The 18,125-nt window shown below is 42.6% G+C and overlaps 1 protein-coding gene across 5 annotated transcripts in view; it reads right to left on the bottom strand.

The window, feature by feature from the left end:
* NFX1 (nuclear transcription factor, X-box binding 1) overlaps nucleotides 1–14,275 on the bottom strand; it is a 238,251-nt gene extending 223,976 nt beyond the window's left edge. For all 5 annotated transcript variants that reach the window (XR_012157390.1, XM_073332429.1, XM_073332430.1 and 2 more), the window contains exon 1: nucleotides 14,202–14,275. Coding sequence is in view for 4 of the 5 variants with exons in the window: in XM_073332429.1 (XP_073188530.1) it covers nucleotides 14,202–14,226 (25 nt within the window). In the remaining variant the exon portion in view is untranslated. The remainder of the gene's footprint in view (nucleotides 1–14,201) is intronic.
* Nucleotides 14,276–18,125: the final 3,850 nt, after the last annotated feature.

Genomic DNA, 18,125 nt, shown 5'->3' with positions numbered 1-18,125 from the left:
CCTCAGTGAAAAACTGACTATATGCACCCCTTGAAATGACAAACACAAGTGTCTAAGAAGACTGGGAAGCCCTAAAACAGACCATCCATGAGACTTATGAGGAATCCATCGGCCTTGCTATTTGTCGTCAAAGTCTTGATGGCGGCCAAGAACATTGAGATCACAGCCCTTTTGGACCAGAAGAGAAAAGCTTTCTGCATCTGGCAAAACCATCTATTATCCAGTCTGAAGCAAAGCTCTTTCCATCAGCTCAAAGCTGAAGTTCAAAGGAGGACCCGAGAAATCAAAAACGACTGATGGGAGGACAAAGTACAAGAAATCCAATCATTCATTGACAGACATGATATACGGAGCTTTTTTGGCGAGACAAAGACCTTTACAGACCAAGCTCATGTGGCCTTACACCACCGAGATCTGAAGATGGTAGTATCTTTCTTAAAGATAACGAACCCATCAAAAAGCACTGCAAGAAACACTATCAAAAGTTTCTAAATTGAGAATAGACTGTGACTGACAACATCATCAACTCCATCATTCAGCACCCAATCCGGGAAACTCTTGCCAACCCACCAACACCTGAAGAGGTCCGCAAAGCAATTAAGCAAATAAAGAACCAAAAAGCATCAGGTCCTGATGGAATACCAGCTGAAGTACAGAATATGAGGAGGAAACACTGACTAACAAGCTTCATTTGCTGCTGCTCAAAATCTGGCACACTAAAGAAATCCCTACTGACTTACGTAATGTAAACATAGTCATCATTTTCAAAACGGGAGATAGGGCCATCTGTGGCAACTATAGAGGCATTGCCCTCCTCTCCATTGTTGGGAAGATTCTTGCTAGAATCTTACTGAATCGCCTGCTCCCTCTTGCAGAGGAAGTACTTCCAGAGTCCCAGTGTGACCTTGGACCATCAAGAGGCATCACCACCATGATTTGCGCAGCCAGGCAGATCCAGGAAAAATGTCAACACCACCAGGAGCTGTATATGGCCTTTATCAATTTGACCAAAGCCTTCAACTCTGTCAACCATGAGGCTCTGTAGAAAATCATGTCAAAGTTTACTCATGTAAAAAGATATCCCCTTCAACAATCCTGTTGTGGGTACAAAGTGGAGAGGAAAAGGGTGGTCAGTGTAACTGGACTAATGGTCACTTACTATACACAGACAGCACACAAACTGCTTTGTGAAGGGCAAAGCACAGCAAGAAAAAAGGCAATTTGAGAGTCAGGGCAAAGATTGATAAATCTGTGCTAGAGTTATTCACATGGATATGAGGACCAGTTCCATGAACGGCAAGGTAGTGTGAGCTCCTATGTATCTGTGGAGGGAAATCATGTATTTCCCCCATAATATGACTGCAAGGTTTGAAAAATTGGTTTCTGAAATGTTTCAGACATCCAACCGAGGATTGTGGAAAGTAAGTCTTAAAATTGGTATCTCTGCTAGATTTCCAAAACTTTACTTTGGGTTTGGCAACTATCAGGATAGGAAATATAGCTCTCTCTCCCTTACTTTCATGTGTCATCCCTTTGTTACCATTATATGCCTAGGACTGTTTTGTAGGCATTAAATTGGAAGAATTTAAATTGTGGCTACTGTATAACTACAATAATCTTCCCTGTTTATCCACCATTTTGAGTCTGTACCTGACATATGGCTCAGCCAAACAACATGTAGACTGACCGAGGCACTTCAATCTTAACTAGGAACAGCAGCTCATGCATCAAAAGGGAGAAAAGAGTTAAGGAAAAAGTCAAGATTTGGAAGCCAAGATGGATTTAAAAAAAACAAAAAGATATCCTTTAGGAATTATTTTGGGGAAGTTCTGTGACCTGCATCATACAGGTCAGACTAGATGATCACAGTGGTCCCTCCTCGTCTTAGAATCTATGAAAGTTTGGAAATTACAGAACAACCAGATTAGAAGTGCTGGGCCTGGCAGCTGTTGATAATGTCAGGAAGGTAGGGAAAACTGAAGGCAGAGCAGAGTGGGAAATGGCAAAGCAAGTACAAAAGGGGATACTTCCACTCCGCTTGCTTACCAAAACACTAATGGCAACATTCGTAACAACTCAGAAAACTCTCTCTGGCCTCAAAGCTTGAAAAAACAGCTCCAATCTGTCCATAGTATAATCAAACCTGCATATCTAGTACAGAAAGTTTTGTCAGTATTCCCCTCCTTCCTGACAAAATCTCAGCTGCCATCTCCACTGCCATGTCTGGATGATGGGATCCCACGAAGATCTCAGCAACACCACTGACACACTGCAGTGCAGCTCTTCATCCCTCTGATCCACCAGTTTAAGAGAGCAGTTATTTTTCTATTTCACACTGCGTAAGTTGCCTCTGTGCTATCTTGTAGCATTTAGGGCAGCTTAGAAGTGCAAGCACTAAGAATTCTGTGTAGATTACTACAGAATAGATACATTTTCAGCCTCAAGCCAGAGCTGCTATTGTCGTAGGCCTTAAGTCTCTAAAGTATCTCTGTGCTGCTCAAGGTAATACGCCTCTCAGCTAATCATATTTTTATATACTAAAGTCTTGAGAGTGACAGTTCAACTGGTCCTGATCCTCCTTATCTCCTCAGATGGCCACCAGCAACCAAACACTGGCTTCAGACTAGCTGGCAGTACACCAGTATGATGGTTTTCTCTGAGTAGCACTACTGATAGTAGCACAAAGTTGGAGAAAAAGGTACATGTCTTCTGGCCTACTAAATCCTTCTGAACTCCACTGCACAAAGCAGTGGTATGACAACTGTCACTACTGGAAGTAAATTGTGTTATAGACGTACTGTGAGTTCAAATTGTAGTTACTACATCAAGTATCTCTAGTGTAGACAAAACCTCTGGCATAGCTGTAAGATGAAACCACAGTACAGAACTTGGGGGGGACCGGAGAAAAAACAATATGTTTCAGTTCAAGGACAAAGTTTAGTTACCTATGTGAAAAGTAAATGTGCTGCCACATCACGTGGCCCAACACTTCAAGCAAAACAGTTGTGCACGTTTGAGTACCCACACTTAAATGTAATATTGTCAAATAATGTCTTTTTTTTTTTAAATGTAACTTACCACATCTTTTCTGCTTCTTTTACAACTTCTTTCCCTTCCTGGTTTCACTCCACTTTCCTATTTCAGATCATGATTTATCTTTTCTTGAGCAGTTTCCACTATCATTTTTCTTTTCTTCCCACTCTCATCTTTCCCTACTTTGTGTCCTCTACCTCCTCCCTCGTATTTCCTGTCTTTCTTCCTTCCTTCCCTCCCTCCCAGAATCTCCTCCCACCATTCTTATGAACATCTCCTTCTTCGAATCACGCATTTTTCCACCTCACAAACATCCACTCGTATACTGGTGAGCTTTTCAAGCCCTGTCACCTAGATCTAAGCGTACTCCAGCAACATTCAGACTTAATTCACCAACAGTGAACCTCCACTAAATGCCAGAGCTCTGTGTTGAGTAACGATTCCACAGTGACAAGTTATAGATATCATTAAACCTACTACTCAACGTATGACACAAAAGATGGAGGAAGGAAAGATTTACAGGCAATGCACAGGTGATAAGCCAACCACCATGCTCCCAAGCTGCTGGGACAAAATGAAACTGCTGGGACTTCTGCCAGGGAAATGTCCCTGGACCCTCACCAGGCTCCATCTTTCCATTAGACTCTGGCTAGAAGATGACTGAATTTGAAGCCTCCCTTTGCCTCTCGTCACAAGCTTTGGCTTCTAGAAAGTAGAAGGAATATTCTCTCCCATCCCAGAGCCCACTAGCTGCTACATAGTTGGATTGGGAGTGCCCTGTTTCACCCCTCAGCTTTCCAGTACTGCAAAAGAATGCATTCAACTCAGCCTCTGTTTTTGAGTCCTACTCTCCAGTGAACAGCTTGAATGATTGTACTGTTCAAACTTTACCTAAGCAGCAGCAGGGGGAAATCTATCTGAATTCTGTCAGTTTCACTGATAGGCACAGGTTTTTGAACAGCAGGCAGTGAAATCAGACAACACAACCGTCAGTTATCACCAGTGCGGAAACTTAAGAAAACTAAGCACAGCACCAAAGGGTCTGGAGCTATTTGCATGCAGATTTAGAAATACAGCACTGTATTAGTTCACACTTGGATTACATTTGTAATGTTATCTTTTCAATCTTAAGGGATGGACATTCAATTTATTTTAAAATGAGTACTTTTTACATAGTTTACTATTTTCAGTGGACAATAGAACTTTCCACCCGCGCAGAACAAACATCAGACAGTAACTTTTTTTTGAGATGTGAAACTGTCAATTTTTATAAAGTAAAACAACATGACCAAACTTTTAATACACTGACAACCACATTTTAAATGTTCAATAGCTCATGACCTTACAGGTTTAGAAACTCCTTGGTAGACTAGTACAAAAAGCTTCCAAACCAGTATGCTTTTTACTGATTTTTCAGATTAGATGATAATAATAATAATCCCTTTCAAGCTTGAATCTATGATTCTAGGACAAAGAAAAATAAAAGTTTTCAGCAGCTGGGTTTTTCATAAGGTAATCAGAAATAATAACAGGTATTTTTTAATGTAGTTGCAGTTCCTCCCCATCAAACCTTATAAAGGAGACACAGGTAAGAATTAACCTTCAACTACACTTCATAAAACAAGACAAATCGTATTTTGTATCTTTATAAAAATCACACCCATCCCCAATTCCAAACTACAAATTGAAAATTTTGAATTAAACTTCAAGCTTTAAAATTTTAATATATAATGTTCACAACATATCATACTCTATTGTTAATTGCTTTTATTATTAAAAGTTATAGTACCCCTTATAATAAAAAAATTACATTTAATTAAAAGGAAAAGAAGTGCCATTTTTAATTTAATTGTGATACTAATCAAAGTATATACTCATTCATAAACCAAATTTTTTTTTAGTAAAAAAGGGAAGCATCAGAGAAGGGGGTCGGCTAATGAACAGGTATAGAGAGGGAGAGGTGGGACACACCCCTTCCCCCCAACAGAAGGGGCAAGGAGAGGCAGCACAGCCAGCAAAGGCAGAAGGGAGGAGGCGGGGCCAGAGTCTCTCTGCTTCTGGCAACGATGCTCTCCCCCCAGCTTCCGAAGCAGCTGCAGCTCTGGGGCTGGCAGAGTGCGGCCGCATCGCCCAGCCCAGCCCGCCAAAGCAGGCTGCAGCTGCGCCACCCAGTCTATGAGAGCAGCTCCAGCCAGGCCAGAGACATTCTTCCCTGGCCCGCCCCAGCTAAGGTGGGAAGGGATGGGATGGGGAGACTGTGGGGGTCCCGGACTAGGGGTGGGGTCGTGTGGGGGGTGGTCACAGGGGTTACTCCCCGACCCCCAGCTTCTCTCCCCCCGCCCCCCAAAATTTCCCCACCAGTTGCTGTCCCAGCCCATCAGGGTAAGCCGTCGGTGGGCTGGGACACTTTGTTTACTTAGGCTTACCTCCATGCCTGCAGATGCTCGGGGTAAACAAACAGTCTCGGCCCACCAGCGGCTTATCCTGATGGCCCAGGAGCCAAAGTTTGCCAATCCCTGAATTATAGGGTCGGCTTATAAATGGGTCATAAAAATTTTCCATTTTTACTTATCCATCTTGGGGGGAGGGGGGCGGTGTCAGCTTATAAACAAACCTGCTTATGATCGAGTATATATGGTAATTGAGACAAAGTCATCAGGCCAGGTGTGAAAATGCAGAGTTTCTTCCCTACAGCAAGGAGTTATGTTTTATCTTAGTTGTTCATAATGCAAAATTCCTAATGGGAAAATTTTATTCAGCTTGTAGATTTTAAAAGATTGGATAAAATATTTTTGTATATAAACTTCCCTAGAAAAAGGTTTATTTTCCCTGATTTTCATATCTGTACTGCCTGCAAAGTATCCCACATATGAAGAAATATTCAGTTATGTGTTTTACTTTCTATATTTGCAGTAACATACTTGCAGAAAGTACATTCTCCCCATAGAATGATGTTGTTTTGGAATTTTTGTTTTTGCTGATACTCCTTTTGATACTGTTTGGAAGGAAAACTGCTAACTCATTTTGTAAGTTAAAACACAAGTGTAATAAGGAAATGTTCAATATATACATATTAAACAGAAAACAAAAGTTATTCCATATTTTGGTTGACGTTAAGGCTATGGTGTGATTTTTGTGATGATATAATACAAGAAAAAAACAGTTGAAGTTCAATCCCTAATTTTGTGTTTCCTGAATCTTAAAGTTTGATGGAGATAAACCACAACTCAAGTTAAACAACCTTTTGTTTCTGAATTTTCTTAAATTTTTAAGTAGAAAAAAGTATTATTCAAATAGAACACAAAACACATATTCCTTTATCTGCAGGGTATATTTTATTATTAGAATCATTTTGTAGGTCACTGCTTTGTAGTACCTAAAGTTCACAAAAGAGAGCATTACTCACCTTGTGTAATAACTCTGGTTCTTCTAGATGTGTGTTCCTAAGGGTTCGCCACACTAAGTGTATTCACGCCCTACACCTCAGAACAAAGATTTTAGATAGCAATGTTTGTTCAACCTGAAGATGTTCTCTCCCAGTCTTGTGCCCTGCATCAGGGCTACATAACGCCACATGGGCAAACCATCCTCAGTTCCTTCTTTACTGCAGAGCTCATTGGTAAGAACTAGAAAGCAGAGGGGAGGAGGGCAGGTAGTGGAGCACAAACAGAGACACGTATCTAAGAACCACAGTTACTGACAAGGTAAGTAACCCTCTCTTCTTCAAGTAAAGTCCCTAGGGCCACTCCACTCTAGGTGACTCTGTACCCCTAATGGAGTGGTGGAGCTTCAGTCGAGTCTAGTATTGAGGATAAGACAGTGTAGCCAAATATGGCATTGGATGCGGAGTTATGGGTGACTGCACAATGTTCAGCAAATATATGAGCAGATGTCCAAGTCACTGCTCTGCATATTTTTGTGACCAGAATGTTCTTGACGAAGGCTATGGAAGTGGAGAGAGATCTCGTGGAGTGAATTTGAAGTCCAGAAAAAGAATGAAGGTCATGAGCGAGGTAGCAATAGGTAATGCAATCCGATATCCACCTAGAGAGTCTTTGTTTAGAGATTGAGGATCCCTTAGATCTGTCTGCAATGGGAAGAAATAGTCTAGGAGATTTCCTGAAGGTCTTAGTTCTACCCAAATAGAAAGCTAGGGCTCTCCTGACATCCAGTGTCGCCTCCCTTTTGTTCCAGTGCAGTTTTGGAAAAAAAAAAGCTGGGAGGTGGATAAACTGGTTTATATAGAAATCTGAAATCAGTAGGAACTTGGGGTGTGGTTATAATGTAACCTTATATTTGAAAAAGATTGTAAATAGGGGTATGCCACTAGAGCCCCTCTCTTTCCTGCTCTCCAAGCAGACATAATGGCCACTAGGAATGCAGATTTCATAGAGAGGTGTACAAGAAAGCCTGTGGCCATGGGTTCGAAGTGAGGCCGCATAAAGCACCTAAGCACAAGTGTGAGATGCTATGCCACAGTGGGACATCTGATTTGTGGGAAGAGGTTACTCACACCCTTCAGAAATCTTATTGTAGGATAGGCGAACACAAAATAACCATCTATCTTATGATGAAAGGCGGTGATGGCTGCAAGATGCACTTTTATGCAGCTTAGAGATAATTCTGACATTTTTAGTTGTAGGCTGTAATGTAGCACAAGTGTAGTAGAGAGGATATAGGAGTAATGTGCCTCAAGTCACACGAGAGCTGGAATCTCTTCTTCTTTTGAATATATGTGTGATGAGTAGTTTCCTGCTATGTAACAGCACAATCTTTATATCCTCAGAGCAGGTCATTTCCAAGATTTAAAACCATTGAGGAGCCATGCCTTGGGTCGCAGAACCTGTATATTGGATGGATCTGGCCAGCATCCTGAAAGAGGAGATGAGGAACAAACTGGAGAGTGATTGGCGGACAAATGTTTGTCTTGCCCAGATGAGAGCTATAAGTGCTCTTTCTTCTTATCTTAAACAGGACCTTGGATATCAGAGGAACTGGCAGAAAGTCACAGAAGAGACTTGTGCTCCATTGTAGGAGAAAGGCATCTCTGAGAGAGTGATGACCCAAGCTAGCCCTGGCGCAGAACTGGAAGCACTCCTTTTTCTTGGTTGTGGTGAATAAATCTATCTTTGGGACTTCCCAACATAGAAATATGCTGTGGAAAATGGAGGGTCTATTTCCCATTCATGAGCCTGAGAAAAATTCCCTTGGAGAGCATCCACTGTAGCGTTCTGTATGCCTGGGAGGTAAGCTGCTGAGATGTTGATGCGGTGGCAAATGCACCAATTCCAGAGTTTCACTGCCTTGCCACACAGGAAAGGTGATCTTGCTCCTCCCTCACAGTTTATGTGAAACCTATCTATCTCTATATGCTTGCCCCTGATGAGCGGCAAGAAACATGAGCAGGCATTAGTAAGTTGACATGTAGTGTGAATTTGAGAGGGGAACATTTGCCTTGAATAGCGTGGGTGTCCATGTGGGCTTCCCATCCAAATAGGGATGCATCTGTTGTCAGTATTAATGTTGGGGGTGGTTGAGTGAAGGGAACCCCTGCACAGATACTGTGAGGGTTTTTCCACAAGTCAAGGGAGTTTTTCCACAGATGGGGGCATCAACAGAAGTTTGTTTCAGCTGTGTTTGCTTGGTACGTATGCTGTTCTGAGCCATCCTTGAAGACAGTTCATGTGAAGTCTTGAATGATTTATTACAAAGGTGCCTGCTGACATATGTCCCAGTAGATGAAGACTGTTTCTGGCAGAGGTCTTATGGCTGGCCTGGATCGTTGAGATTAAGTTGGCTAAGGTGTTGAATCTTTGTGATGGAAGGCAGGCTTTGGCCGCTACCACTTCTAGGTAGGCTCCTATGAATTCCAGATGTTGTCCTGCACTACTGTGGACTTGTGGACATTTACCTATAGTCCCAGCTGAAGGAATAAGTCCATGGTCTTTTTTGTGGCCCTCAAAGTGTCGAAGGAGAGTGCTTAGAGCAGGCAATTGTCTAGATATGAGAATATCATAATCGCTTTTGTGCAAAGGTGTGGGGCTACCACAGAAAGGACCTTTGAGAACACTCTTGGTGCAGATGATAGACCAATGGGAGCATCTTGTATTGAAAGTGGTCGTGCACCAGATCGAACTGTAGAAACTTTCAATGGGATGGATGGATCGCGATATGCATAAGCATCTTATATGTCCAGGGCCAAGAACCAGTCCCCTTGGCCCAGAGATGGGATTATTGTTGCAAGAGTAACCATCTTGAAGCTTTGTATCTTTACAGATCTCTTGAGTGATTTTAGATCCAGAATGGGTCTCCAACCACCGTTCTTTTTCGGTATCAGGAAGAACTTGGCGTAGAAGTCCTTCCCTCTGTGCGAGTGGGAACTGGTTCTACAGACTAGTGTTATACATGGCTAGAAAGGGTTAAACATTCTGCAAAATAAATGACCCTCAAAAGACATGTGGGAAGATAATGTCTGTGTTATTGTGTATTTAGCAGTGTGGATAAAAAGAAATGATTTTAAAAATGGGATTTTTTAAAATTTAAATCAGGTTTTTTCCTCAAAAATCAATCTAAAAATAGTTTTAATTAACATACATTATAGTTCAAAAATGTCTCATCATGGAATAGGGATTATAAATTCTAATTCTATAGTATGAGAATATATTCATGTAATGTTTAAGAAAAGTTTTGTAAATGAGTTCCAATAGTTCATGGATTAGGGACCCAATCTTATGGAGTTTCAGGGGCTTCTGAAAAGATTATGTAGGTTAATCTTTCTATCTACCCAATGGGACTCAGTGCTCACTCTGGAAGATACCATCAGAGATGCTCAGTTTTGCAGTTCTCAAACTGTGGATTTGAGTCTCCAGAGATAACATGCTTGTTAACAGCAAAAATGTTTTAAAAATAAATAAATACATACATACATAGAGGAGAGAAACAACAACGTTATTGTCCCTCTGCAAATTTGTGTACACAGAGTCAATCCCTTACCTCTCTCTAAAAGTGCAAAGTTTCAAAAAGTTCAATGAATAGAAGATTGTTTGGGGCTGAACAGATCTGGACAAGAAGTCTGGAGATAAATGTGAGAAGGGAGTAGGCACTAGAAACAAAAGTGAAACTGTTTGAACAGCATATTTCAGGAGTCTTGAGGTCTTTTCTGAGTGTAGCCTTCATTGATCTGAGATCTACCATACCATTCTCTAACTAGAAGGGAAAACCTATAATAGCAGCAGGCTGTAAAGAAGACCCAGTTTGGGAGTATTTTAATGAAGTTCCTCTGCTATGGGTAAAAACAGGCATGTGTGCAAAATGAAAACAGCGCAGCAAAGAGATGCAAGGCCTAGTTGCCCGAGTGAAACAACATCATGAGAAGTGTACCTTCACAGGAGGCAGCTGAGTTGGAAAGAAACATGTCTGAACATGCAGGATCTTCAGGTTTGTAAACTTTTTTATTTCATACTTCTTTCTCAAGGATTGCCTGTCTTCCTTCTAGACTATTCCTGAATTCTCATGTTTGAGCAAAAAATATAGTTGTTACTCTATGGTACTATCATTTTAGCTACAGTTGTGATAAAAAAAAAGCTGAAATATGCAGATCTTCCTTTTACAATTTCACCTTTAAAGCAGTACTGAGTGTCAGCGAATACAATGAGTAATACCAAATGAGCAGTATGGTAATAATAATTAAATAACTACATTAACTTATTTTGTTTAGGAGAATCCATCCTCAACATACAGGATTCTGAAGACTATCCACCTTCACGATCACCGTAATTTTATATAGGTTTCAGAGTAGCAACTGTGTTAGTCTGTATTCACAAAAAGGAGTACTAGTGGCACCTTAGAGACTAACCAATTTATTTGAGCATAAGCTGTAGCTCACGAAAGCTTATGCTCAAATAAACTGGTTAGTCTCTAAGGTGTCACTAGTACTCCTTATTTTATATAGTTTCAGAGTTATCTGCCAATGATAGTGTTTCAGTCACATTATGTATGTCACATAGCTACAGTATATCACCTGTAGCAAAAAGAATAAAAAAATCTCCATGATCCAGAAACAACCATAGATAAATTTGTGATAAGAACCAGCAGATTACAAAAAGAAGTAACTGGGTAGTAATTTCAGGTTTCAAAATTCTGAACATAATAATTCATTACCATAACAAATTCATGTATTTGTTTGCAGACAGAGCTAGCAGAACCTGATGACCTTCTACAGTCACTAGGACCTCTTCCCCAGAGGAGCATAGGAGAAGTTAAAAAAATTATTTAACAAAAAAACTAACTAAAAGCCATCTCCAATCATACCAAATTACAAGAGCTTTTGACCACCCCCAATCAGGTTTCAGACCAACACAACACTGGAACAATATCAGTTGTACTAGCTAATCCCTTTGTTCACTGACAGGAAGAGGACAGGAGTTATCATATGATATTGAACAAAAACGGCCCCAGGACCAACCCTTGGGGCACTCCGCTTGATACCGGTTGTCAAGTAGACATGGAGCCATTGATCACTACCCGTTGAGCCTGACAATCTAGCCAGCTTTCTGTCCAGTTTATAGTCCAGCTTAAAGATTTTAATATTTTGAGCTTTACCTCCATCACCAGAGTCTTTCATTTTTTATGACCGTAGGACACCAACCTAACTACTTACGTGCAACATAATATTAAAAACATAAAGGGAGAGAAATAACAACTAATATTTTCAGAATATACAATATAACTCTTCCATAGAAAGCTTAAAAATAACACCTAACATGAAATAAAATAAACTCACCCCACACATCCATAGGTTGCAAGACCAGAAGGAACCATTGTAATCATCTAGTCTAACCTCCGGTATAACATAGGCAACAGAATGTCGATAAAATTCCTAGAGCATATCTTTTAGAAAAGCATCCAATCTTTATTTAAAAGTTGTCAGTGAAGGAGAATCAACACTAACCATTGTAACAATTCCCCTCACTGTTAAAAATATACATCTTATTTCCAGTCTGAAGTTGTCTAGCTTCAACTTCAGCCATTGGATTTTGTTACACCCGTCTCTACCACATCGAAAAGCCCAAGCTGCAAAGCAGTACTCCTGAGGGAATTTTGCACCAAAAAATCAAAAATTATGCACACCATATTTTAAAATTCTGCAAATTTTATATGTCAATAAATAAATGTGGCTTCAGCATGGCAGTGGGGAGCATAGGCCACTGGCTATATTTAGGTGGGAGAACACCAGAAGCCCCAGGGTACAGGGACTCGGCAGTGAGCCTGCCCCAGAAACACCCTGGGCCTGCCCCAGAAGTGGTTGGGCTGGCTCAGCCCAGCAGGATCCAAGTGCAGAGGGGCTTAGTGTGGGGGGATACAGATGTGGGGTGAGAGATTTCTGTGTGGGGCAATCTGAGTGCAGGCAGCTCAGTGGGAGATCTGGATGTACAGGGGCTCGTTGGGGGATTCTGGGTGCAGGAGCAATGGGATGCTCCATGGGATCCAGATGAAGGTGGTTGGGGCTTAGCCGGGGGGGGGCCACGCGGGAGGGGAAGGTGGCGGGTGGCTGGATGTGGGGAGATGGGGCCCAGTAGGGGGTCCAGGTGCCGGGGGAGTAGGGCTTGAAGGGGTGGGGGTCCTGGTGCAGCCGCTTGGGGATCAGTGGGATGGGGGGTCTGGGCTCATTGGAGGGGTCCAAGTGTAGGGCTTGTCACGGTAAGGGTTCGATGGGCCTGCTGAAGGAGGGAGCCCCAGCTGTTGCCTAGGAGATGCCACATGCTGGGCTCCCGCTTCCCTGTGCAATTCTCCTATCCTCTTTCCTTCTCCATTCCCCTCCCCCATTCCACCCCTCCCCATCCCTTCCCTTTACCCCCTCACCCCCCTTACCCAGCCGCACCACCCACACTCACGGTTGCACTGAAAACAGGAAGGCTCCCAGGATGCAAAAGGGGAGCACCACTGGCACTAGGACCTAAGAGGTGGCGTTCAGCTGCAGAGTCAGCAGCAGCCTCTTTCAGCTTAGCAGTTCTATGCTTGCAGAAATGAGGGGGGGCAGTGGCATGTAACCCCATGCCTCGCCTCTGTTGGGGGAGCAACCCCTGAAAAAAACCTGCACCCATGGTTGTTCCCTCCCCCCCCAGCACGGGTTCCCTTTGCTTCCCTATTGTTTTCTGCAGGGAAGCACAGGAATTTGGGGGAGGAGGTTGTACATTTTCTGTAGGCATGCAGAATCCCCCTAGGAATAAAAGTGGAGAGCTAGGCCCAGTCCCATGGGTCAGGATCTCCTGCTGTGTGGTAAGGATGAGTCAGTCTCCTTCTGCAATACAACCCCCGCCCCCCAACCTCTGCCCCACCCCCCAGGGCCTGCTCCTTCCACCCACCACCTCACACACATACACTCCCTCATATAGATAAAATTCCCAGATAATAAAACAAATATTTAAAAATGAATTTTAGTGGCCTCCACTAATACCTCACTACTTACTAGATTAGAAACAAACGTTTATCCCATCACGAAGAGGGACTGTCTTATGCACCAAGGTTGCTGTAAGAATAAGGACATCTGAAGATTCCAGGCTTTGAAATACTCAGTTTTATAATTGTGTTCCTAAACTTTTGCATTTGTTTGTCTTTGCTTATGTTACATGGTGAAATCATACTTTGTGCCCACCGATAAGATTTTGCAATACAGCAAAATTACAGTTAATTCAACTTTGAAAAAACTCACTTTTCCCTCAACTTGACTACAATTTTTTATTAGGAAAAAAATTGCTGGCAGGAGCTGTGAAGCGAGCTCAGAGGCGTAGAAATTGCTCTAGGAGACCAAATCACTGATCCCCTAATGCTTTCCCAGGAACATTTCTCTCCCGGCGCCGGGGCGCAAGGCCCGGTGGGGGAGAAGAGCCCTGCCAGGAGCAGGCTGCTGCTCGCACAGACCTGGGGAGGCGGCTTCGCTGGTGCCCGCGCGGACAAACCACCCCTGCCATGAGCTCGCGCAGTGCACAGGGCCGCGTGCCGGCCAATCTGGGTTCCCGCGCCGCCGGCGGGGCTGGTTCTGCCCCCAGACCCCGCAACGGGCAGGCTCGACAGACAGACAGGCAGGCAGGCAGGTCCCCGAGCCGAAGTCCCGTCCCCAGCCCTTCCCCGGGGAGCGCCGTCACAGCCAAGACCCGCGTAAGCCCTACCTGAGCCCGTCCGCGCCTCCGCCATGCCGGCCCCGCGCACGCGCCTAACCAAACGCCGTCCCACTCCCGGCCAAGGGAACTCTCGGCGCCACGTAGGCCACACCCACAACCCGGGGAGGAGGCAGGGCCAAGAGCGCGCGGCAGGGGCCTGGCCTGGCGTAGCTCTGAGACGGGAGCGCGCTGCCCTGGAGCCAGTTGTAGCGTAGGAAACGTGCTAACTGTAGCAGTTACTGATACGTAATGGATTGTAAGAAACTGCTATGGTAAAAAAACCTGCTATCTGATAGCAGTTTGTCCCCTGCACTCTTTTGTTGTCCCCTGCACTCATGGCAGGACAAAGTTATCTAGACCATCCCTGACACGTGTTTGTCCAACCTGCTCTTAAAAATCTCCACTGATGGAGATTCCCTTCCCTAGGCAATTTATTCCAGTGCTTAACCACCCTGACAGGAAGTTTTTCTTAAACCTCCCTTGCTGCAATTTAAGCCCATTGCTTCTTGTCCTATTCTCAGAGGTTAAAGGGAACAATTCTTTTCCCTCTTCGTTGTGACAACCTTTTATGTACTTGAAAATGGTTATTATGTTTCAGTCTTCCCTCATAAGGTCTAGAAAACTTGACCTTTAATCATTTTTATTGCTCTTCTCTGGACTTTCTCCAGTTTCTCCACATCTTTCCTGAAATGTGGTGCCCAGAACTGAAAACAATACTCCAGCTAAGGCCTAATCATGGCTTGCTTAGGACACTCCTGCTAATACAGCCCAGAATGACATTCCCTTTATTTGCAGCAGAATTACACTGTTGACTCATATTTAGCTTGTGGTCCACTATGACCCCCAGATCGCTTTCCACAGTACTCCTTCCTAGGAAATCATTTCCTATTTTGTATGTGTGCAACTGATTGTTCCTTCCTAAATGGAGTACTTTGCATTTGTCCTTATTGAATTCCATCTTATTAACTTCAGACCATTTCTCCAGTTTGTCCAGATCATTTTGAATTTTAACCCTATCCTCCAAAGCACTTGCAATCCCTCTCAGCTTGGTATCGCTGCAAACTTTATAAGTGTACTCTCTATGCATTATCTAAATAATTGATGAAGATATTGAACAGAAACATATCCAGAACTGATCCCTGCAGGACCCCACTCGTTATGCCCTTCCAGCATGACTGTATACATGACTGATAACTACTCTCTGGGAATGGTTTTCCAACCAGTTTTGCACCCACCTTATTGTAGCTCCATCTAGGTTGCGTTTCCCTAGTTTATGAGAAGGTCATGCCACACAATTTTATGCACATCGACCACTTCCCACTCATCCACAAGGCTTGTTACCCTGTCAAAGAAAGCTATCAGGTTGGTCTGACACAATTTGTTATTGACAAATCCACGCTGACTGTTACTTATCACCTTATTTTCTTTTAGATGTTTGCAAACTGATTGCTTAATTATTTGCTCCACTATCTTTCTGGGTACATAAGTTAAACTGACTGGTCTGTAATTCCCTTGGTTGTCCTTATTTCCTTTTCTATAGATTGGCACTTTAAAAAGTCATGGAAGACGGGAGAGATTTCAGGATACTAGAAAAGGGCAACTAAAGATAATTGCTAATGGTTTAGCTATCTCTTCAGTCAGCTCCTTGAGTATTCTAGGATGCATTTCATCAGGCCCTGGTGACTTGAAGACATCTAATTTGTCTAAGTAATTTTTAACTTGTTCTTTTCCTATTTTTGCCTCTCATCCTACCTCATTTTCATTGGCATTCACTATGTTAGACGTCCAATCACCATCAACCTTCTTGGTGAAAACTGATGCAAAGAAGTAATTAAGCACCTCTTCCATTTCCACATTTTCTGTTATTGTTTTTCCCCCTTGTTGAGTAATGGGCCTACCCTGTTCTTGGTCTTCCTCTTGCTTCTAATGTATTTGTAGAATGTTTTCTTGTTACCCTTTATGTCTCTAGCTAGTTTGATCTTGTTTTGTGCCTTGGCCTTTCTAATTTTGTCCCTACATACTTGTGTTATTTGTTTATATTCATCCTTTGTAATTTGACATAGTTTCCACTTTTTGTAGGACTCTTTCTTGATTTTTAGATCATTGAAGATCTCCTGGTTAAGCTGTAGTAGTAGGATTTTATGTTTGTATTTTGTATAATTTAGAATGAAGGATAAAAAATAATAATGTAGCCTGTATTAAATATATTGATGTATGATTTGACCGTATCCTGCCAGCCACCCTTTTTGAATAGCAGAAAGGAGTGGCCTAATGGGCCATTGGTACAGATGCATCAGCCAGAATCTGTGTCTGGACTGATTTCAAGGCAGTAACAAACCTTTCAGGGTCACCACTTTGTTGTAGGTTTAGCATTTTAAAATAAGTAAAAGAATGCAATGATTGTTTTTCTTTTGCATTGCAACTTGATGTTCCCGTTCAAAATGTTCTGTGTAAATCAATTCTGTTTTGGGTGTGAATGAGAATGTGTGTGTTAAGAGAGAAGTGTGAAAGCCATCACTGAACCAGATGTTCATAGAATCATATCATAGAATGTCAGGGTTGGAAGGGACCTCAGGAGGTCATCTTGTCCAACCCCCTGCTCAAAGCAGGACCAATTTTTGTCCCAGATCCCTAAATGGCCCCCTCAAGGATTGAACTTACAACCCTGGGTTTAGCAGGCCAAACCACTGAGCTATCCCTCCCCTCTAGGGAGGAACCAAAGACAGAGGCAAGGGCACCAGGCGGTTGCAACACGCCCCTATTGAAATGTCGGAGAAGGGCAGATTTACAACTCTAAAGATGAGACAGGCACCTATCGATGGGGACAAGATAGCTGTAATCAAAACCAGCATGGGGTAACTCCCTGAGAAACTTGATGAAAGAACAAGATAAAAGATTAGAAGAACAATTTAAGAAAACAAGCACTTGTCAAACGGCGATTGATTACAGCATGATGGTGCAAAACTCATTGGTCCCAATGAAGGAAAATTACTATATAAACAGGGTGCCTTGCCATGAAACTTTGGATTTGTCTTGCCAAGACTTCCCTGGAGCATCATGTCATGACCGACAGAACCCTGCTCCTCCCTACCCATGCTCAACATAGCTGGCCGCTAGATTGATCCAGACTCTGGACTGGTAACTATAACACTGATTGGCTGGACAGTGTGTGTGTGTGTTTGAGTGTGATTAAATGCATATGCTAATTGTTGTCTTTCCAATAAATGTGGCATATTGCCTTTCCCCCTGAAAAATATTCCATTTGCTTCTTATAAGCATAACAAAGCCAGGGTGGTTTCTTGCCATACTTCCTATCTTTCCTATGCAGTGATATAGTTTGTCTTTGAAAAACTGCCAACAGTCTTCAATTGTTTTTTCCCTTAGACTTGCTTCCCATGGGATCTTACCTAAGTTTGCTAAAGTCTGTCTTCTTGAAATCCATTGTTTTTATTTTGCTGTTCTCCCTCCTACCATTCCCTAGAATCACAAACTCTATCATTTCATGATCACTTCCACCAAAGCTGACTTCCTCTTTCAAATTCTTAATCAGTTCCTTCCTATTTGTCAAAATCAAATCTAGAACGGCCTCTCCCCTAGTAGCTTTCTCCACCTTCTGAAATAAAAAATTGTCTCCAATACATTCCAAGAACTTGTTGGATAATCTGTTCCCTGCTGTGTTATTTTCCCAACAGATGTCTGGGTAGTTGAAGTCCCCCAACATCACCAAGAACATAAGGCTGTTCTTATTTGCTGACTTGTCCTAATTTGCTAAAAGCTGCTATCTGGTGTAGTTAATTCCTACAGACAGCAGTTTCTTACACTGTTGGGTGTGTGAAACTGCTATCTGTAGGAATTAGCTACATCAGATATCAGAGTGGAAGCCATGTTAGTCTGTATCAGCAAAACAAGCAAACAAACAAACAAACAAAAAAA

The sequence above is a fragment of the Lepidochelys kempii genome, chromosome 2 (assembly GCF_965140265.1).
Source record: "Lepidochelys kempii isolate rLepKem1 chromosome 2, rLepKem1.hap2, whole genome shotgun sequence".
Classification (NCBI taxonomy): domain Eukaryota; kingdom Metazoa; phylum Chordata; order Testudines; family Cheloniidae; genus Lepidochelys; species Lepidochelys kempii.
This window is presented reverse-complemented; position numbering and strand designations above follow the sequence as displayed.